General features: G+C 37.0%; 1 protein-coding gene across 1 annotated transcript in view; it reads left to right on the plus strand.

Annotated features, from left to right (window-relative positions):
- ERP44 (endoplasmic reticulum protein 44) overlaps positions 1 to 6759 on the plus strand; it is a 95268-nt gene that overhangs the window by 41258 nt on the left and 47251 nt on the right. Inside the window, 1 exon segment of the mRNA XM_029920847.1 lies at positions 1985 to 2100. Coding sequence (XP_029776707.1) covers positions 1985 to 2100 — 116 coding nt within the window.

Raw genomic sequence — 6759 nt, forward strand, 5'->3', positions numbered from 1 at the left:
TGATTCATGCACTAGATTGGAGATTGGATTCAGATGACCCTTAAGGCCTTTGTAATAGATCTAGTGCTTTTGTTATGTTACTTTTATAAATGTAACTTTCCATATGAATGGATACATGTGGATAAAGGTATAGTATTGTCGCAGTTGACTTTAATTTCATCCTTCCCTTTCATTTTCTGGTGTTAAAATTGATGCTGTTTAAGCATGAACCTGTGCTTAAATGTTTACTGGGCAGGAAACTGGACAATCTGGAAAGAAGGAGCCCCTAATGTTTACCTTGTCCTTAAGCCAGGAGCCTGACCAGTAATTCTTTTTTTTTTTTAATATTTTTACTGTTTATTTATTTTTGAGATAGACATGAGCAGAGGAGGGCCAGAGAGAGAGAGGGAGACACTGAATCCAAAGCAGGCCCGAGGCTCTGCACTGTCAGCACAGAGCCCGACATGGGGCTCGAACCCACTAACTGTGAGATGATGACCCAAGCTGAGGTCAGACACTTAATCGACTGAGCCACCCAGGCATCTTTACTGGGCCATATCCTAATTCTTCAGGAAACCATTCATTGGTCCCTATCCTTTGCCTCCCCTGCCCTCCAGCACCCTATTTTCAGCAAGCTATAAGAAACTACAAACTTGTATACCTAGCCTTTCTAATTCCTACATTCCATCAATTTAATCATTTAACAGACATATCAAAATGCTTCCTAGAATACATAGTCAAATAAGACACGGCCCCTGATGTCCATAGACCCTACCCACCTATCCCAGATGGGAGAGATTTAAGAATGCTAAAAGAGGAAAGAGCCACTTGAAACCAAGAGATTGAAGTTACAGATTGTGTCTCCTTGATATATTCTAGGACATCTCCTTAGGAAGTCAGGTGAGTGGGCCAGAGGAGGAGGTATCTATAGAAAAGATAGGGAGGATTATATGAGTTTCCTTTTACAGGCGTTACCACAATTGTATTGAATTATAATTAATATATGTGACCTAATCATATGGATTAAAGAGTTCACAGGCTTCATTTAAGTAAATCTCTTAGTGGAAAGGGCTCTGAAAGCAATAGTAGTAGCAGTTATAGTTTGTTTTGTTTTGTTTGGTAACAGATATTTAATACCTTTTTCATACAAGAATAACTCTTCCAACTCATCTGGCTGTGTGCTCATTTTGATTCTTCTCTTTCTTATCAGATCCCTTTAATAACCTATAACATGTTTGTGAAGGAGTTGGTCTGATTAAGGGACAGTCAGAATTAGAAGTATCAAGTTTGTGGAATACTGTAGGGTTTGTGCTCCTTTTTAAAAGTAAAAACAAAACAAATGACAAAGGAAACATGAATAGGAAATCTTGTTTAGGAATTTAACATTTTTGCTCCTGACCTTAATATTATTTGGTTCTAGACATGAAAGCCTATTGTAACTAGAGGTTAATTTTGAGGGTGAAGAGTTTAATATATACTATATATCCTTTTCATGCCCCTTGTTTATTTAGTATGCTAACTTGCATATGAGATCGATTGGCCTAATCAAGTGAATCAGTTTAGTATTTGCAATAAACTTACCATCTTAAGGATTTTGTGTAGTAGTCTAAAAATCTGTTCATCACTAGAGGAAGTTAATTTCTTCTCTAAATGCCCAAGTCTTAACAGTTATAAGTCCAAGCAGATGCATCTTAGAGGACTTACATGAGACTTGTTTCTTGGCCTCTGTGAGAGAGCCTCAGCTCTGTGCTTCCTAATAGTGGCCATTTTCTTACGGTGCAAAAATCAAAATCCTTTATTGTAGTCTTTGAATTGGAATAGGCTTTAAATTCAAAATTGTCTTCATCTTTAATGGATGACATTCAGGTCCATGACTTAAATTAACTATGCGATTGTCCCAAAAGCTGTTTATTGTACATAAACTAAATAACAATGGATGATAACTGAAATAAGATTTTATTGCTTCTGCTTTTCAGTTTTAATTGGTATCCTTCTTTGTGCATAGGTGTCGTTTCAGCCAAATGTTGCATCCGATTTTTGAGGAAGCTTCTAATGTCATTAAGGAAGAATATCCCAATGAAAACCAAGTAGTGTTTGCCAGAGTTGATTGTGATCAGCACTGTAAGTACCTCAACAGGAAGTCTGGAACAAAGTGTCCCATCCCCGTCTCTACACACACACATGCACACACACACTTTTTTCTTTTTTAATGCTCAAATAAAATGTTCTACTTTAGATGGAAGGCTTTAATGACTTCGGTTAAATGTTAATATTTAACCTTCATGTGCTTATAATACTGTTTGTATTTTGCCTGCAAAGTAATTAATTTTTTAATTAAAATATAGTAAAACAAGCATATAGGTAGTAAATCATAAACAGCAATGTTTTCTGCCAAAGTGAATACCCAAATAATAAATAAATAAAATTGAAATAAAGTTTTAGGGAAAAAGGGATTTCTGTTAGTTTTAGAATCCTGAAAAAATACCATTTGAAACTCTCTCAGATTTTTGTGTCTTTTTGTTAAAATATTCCACTAAAATCGGCTGAGACGGTGTGCGTGGTGTAATTAGCTGTAGTCACAATTATAATTATTGAGAGTGTAGAGAACCTTAGGTCAGTCTCATTTACAGTCCGGCCTCTTCCGTTTCACTTCTCCCGGCGGAGCATTCTCTGTGAAATCTTCATGGTTTTTGGTGAACATGACAATCCCACTAACTGGAGCTGGTGAGCCAGCCGTGTTCCTCCTGTGTGTGTCCAGCATGTGTGAAGTTCTCCTCTCTCACTAGACTCACCGTGTGTGTAGTTCTGGTTCCTTCTGTCCTCGTTGTCTCAACCGTTGCAGTGTCAGTTCTTCAAAGGCAGGAACTTTTTCTTTTCGTACTTTTTAAAAATTTTTATTATTTATTTTTGAGGGGATGGGAGAGAGGGGAACGGGAGCGAGCAGGGGAGGGGAAGAGAGGGAGACACAGAATCCCAAGCAGGCTCTGTGTTGACAGTTAAGTGTCTGACTTCAGCTCACGTCATGATCTCACAGTTCATGAGTTCAGGCCCCATATTGGGCTTGCTTGCTGCTGTCAGCCCAGAGCCCACTTCAGATCCTCTGTCCTCTCTCTCTGCCCCTCCCCAAAGGGCACTCTCTCAAAAATAAATGAAACATTAAAAAACATTAAAAAAAAAAAAAAGCTTGTTGCATCATGTTATTGGCAAATTGGCCTGAACACAGAATTCTCCATTTTGCAAATTTACTGTCATTTGCTCTTAGCCTGACAATTAGAATGTGTGCGTGTGTGTACACTAACTTCATTTTACTGATGAGGATGAGGAGGATGGAAATAATGTGACTTAATATCACAGAGCTTAATGTCTAGTCAAGCCAAATTTAGAATCCAGATCTCCTGACCAAATACCTTCACAGACCTATTAGCTTCTTTCTCTTCAGTTTAACAAACACTTTGGGGATTTACTGGTGGAGAAATGGCTAACAGCAAAGTATTTCAGTATTTTATAAACCATAACCCACATTTCTGTTGAAATTCATAACTAGAGAGGATGAAGGGAGCAGTAAAAGATTGTCGGTATGAGTGTGGACTGCACTTTCACACTGCTTTCTGGATCTTTCCTCCTACTTTTCACTGACAGACATGATGTTTTTGGTGTGGGCTCTCATTTTAAATATAATTTTTATGTATTTAATTAGACATTGCAGTACAGACAATAGTCCCTACTTTGACTGAACTTAGACCATAAAATATGAACTTGTGCTCTTGAGCTTAGATCAGTAGGAAGAAAAGTTAACTGTTGCTGAACTATAACTATTGTTTATTTCTGTTTTTTAAACTAAAATTAACTTACTTTTGAGATAAAGCTGAGATTACTACTATTGATCAGACTCTTTTTTTATGGGAGTAAACAGCCATAGTTCAAATGCTTTTTGATCTACCAGATAGAGCTACAAAGTCTATTTTTTACCAATGAAAGTTCTATCTGAGACATTGTGTATTCTCTCTAAATATTTTATTCTTTTCCGTATAGTTCTTCACTTTTTAAAAGTAATGTTATGAGATCCTTACTGATGATTTATTCACATTTCCCACTCTCTTTAGAGATTATAAGACAGACTGTCCTCTGGGTCACTTCTCATACGCCAGCTGTAATGTAGTGTTTCTGACCTTGAAGGACCTTAAGAATCGCATAGTCTCAGGAGAAATGTCTGTTAGATAGATTGTTCTTTGGTAGGATTGGTTTTGTTCTTAAGAGATTTATTCAGATATAATTAAGATAAAATAAATTGCACATGTTTAAGTTATAGAATTTAATGTTTTGACACATATATACCCCTATGAAACCATCACCACCATCAAAATACCAGCTTATCTGTCATTCCCCAAATTTTTCTTGTTTTCCTTTGTGGTCCCTCTCTTCCCCCATCAATCTCAGGGGACCATGGGAATGCTTTTGTTATTAGAGATTAGTTTGTATTCTCTAGATTATGTATAAGTGGGATCATACATTTGTATTTTGTGTGTGTGTGTGTGTGTGTGTGTGTGTGTGTGTGTTGTTGTTGTTGTTGTTGTTGTTGTTGTTTTACTCAGCCTGGTTATTTTGAGATTGTTGCATGTATCATTCATTTTTATTACTATTTTTATTATTTAATGTTTATTTTTTTGAGAGAGAGAGCGCAAGCAAGGGAGGGGGAGAGAGAGAGGGAGACACAGAATCCTAAGCAGGCTTCAGGCTCTGAGTTGTCAGCACAGAGCCTGACATGGGGCTCGAACTCACAAGCTGTGAGATCATGACGTGAGCCGAAGTCAGACACTTAACTGACTGAGCCACCCAGGCGCCCCTCATTCATTTTTATTATTGAGTGGCATTCCGTCGTATGGCTCTGTAGCACAGTTTATTCACTTATTGACAGATGGTTGGGTTGTTTCCGGTTTGGAGCTATTATTGAGAAAGCTGCTATGAACATATAGGTATAACTCTTTGTACACATACTTATCTTTTTTCTAGGCAGATACTTAGCTGTGAAATACCTGGATCATAAGTTAGTGTTCATTTAACTTTTTACTAAACTACCAAACGGTTTTCCAAAGTATTTGCATTATTTTACTTATCTGCTAGCAGCGTAGTTCTGCATTCTTGCCAACACTTGGTATGGTCAGTCTATTTAATGTAACATGGCTGTTAACTTATGAATGGGTATAATAATTTCTTACTGAGTTTTGAGAGCCCTTTATATATTATGAATATAAGTTCATAATGTATAAATTGCAAATATTTTCATTCCACTCTCTTAAGAGTTTCTTTTTAATTGCAGCAAGATACACAGAACATAAAATTTGCCATCTTTACCATTTTTAATTGTACAGTTTAGTAGCTTTAAGTATATTCACACTGTTGTACAACCAGTCTCCAGAACTTAATCTTAGGAAACTGAAACATTACCCCTCATTAAACAACTACCCTTGCCCCCAGTCCCTAGCACCTACCATGTTACTTTTTTTGTTTCTATGAATTTGACCATTCTACATACCTCACATAAGCTGAATCATACAGTCTTTGTTTTTATGATTGTGTTAGTTTACTTCGCATAATGGCCTCAGTGATCATCCACGTTATAGCACATGTCAGAATTTCCTTCCATCTAAGGTTGAGTAATATTCTGTTGAATGCATATACCACACTTTGTTTATCTGTCCATCTGCTGTTGGACAGTTGGGTTACTTCCACCTCTTGGCCATTGTGAATACTGCTGTGAAATATCTCTTCGAGGCTTGGCTTTCAGTTCTTGTGGATATATACCCAGAAGTAGAATTCCTGGATCAGATGGTAATTGAATTTGCTTTTTCAGGAACCGCCATACTGTTTTCCATAGTGGCTGCACCAGTTTTACGTTCCCAGTAGCAGTGGACAGGGGTTCCCATTGCTCCACGTCCTTGCCAACACTTGCTATTTTCTGTTTTCATGAGAATAGTTATCCTAAAGGGTGTGAAGTGCTACTTCATCCTGGTGTCCATTTGCATTTCCCCAGTCGGTAGTGTTGAGCCTCTTCTCATATGCTTGTTGGCCATTTATGTCTTCTTTGGAGAAATACCTCTTTGAGTCCTTTGCTCAGTTTTTAATCAGGTTATTTATTGTTGTTATTAAATTATAGGAGTTCTTTATGTATTCTGGATATTAGCCCCTTATCAGATACATGATTTTGCAGATATTTTATCCTATTTTGTAGGTTGCCTTTTCACTCTGTTTGATTATGTCCTTTGCACGGAAGTTTTAAATCTTGATGTCCAGTTTATCTGCTTTTACATTTGTTGCTTATGCTTTTGGGGCAATAGCCAGGAAATCATTGCAAACTCAATGTTCTGGAACTCTTATGCATTTTCTTCTGCGACTATGACAGTGGAGGTTGTGTGGTTAGGCCTTTATCTGTTTTGAGTAAACTTTTGTACAGAGTGCAAGGTAGGGATCCTATTTCATTTTTTTGGATGTGGACATCCAGTTTTCGTAACACCATTTGTTGATGATACTGTCCTTTCCCTGTTGAATAATGTTGGTACCCTTCATCAAGAAACATTTGACCATATGTGTGAAGGTTTGTTTCTGGGCTCTCTGTTCTATTCCATCTGTCTGTGTATTTATTTTTATACCAGTACCATGCTTTTTTGATGACAGTAGCTTTATAATAAGTTTTGAAATTAGGTAGGAAGTGTGAGACCTCCGATTCTGTTTGAGAGTATCTTTTGAAGGGTGTATATATATATATATATATATATATATATA

Source organism: Suricata suricatta, chromosome 13 (genome assembly GCF_006229205.1).
Source record: "Suricata suricatta isolate VVHF042 chromosome 13, meerkat_22Aug2017_6uvM2_HiC, whole genome shotgun sequence".
In the NCBI taxonomy this organism is placed as follows: domain Eukaryota; kingdom Metazoa; phylum Chordata; class Mammalia; order Carnivora; family Herpestidae; genus Suricata; species Suricata suricatta.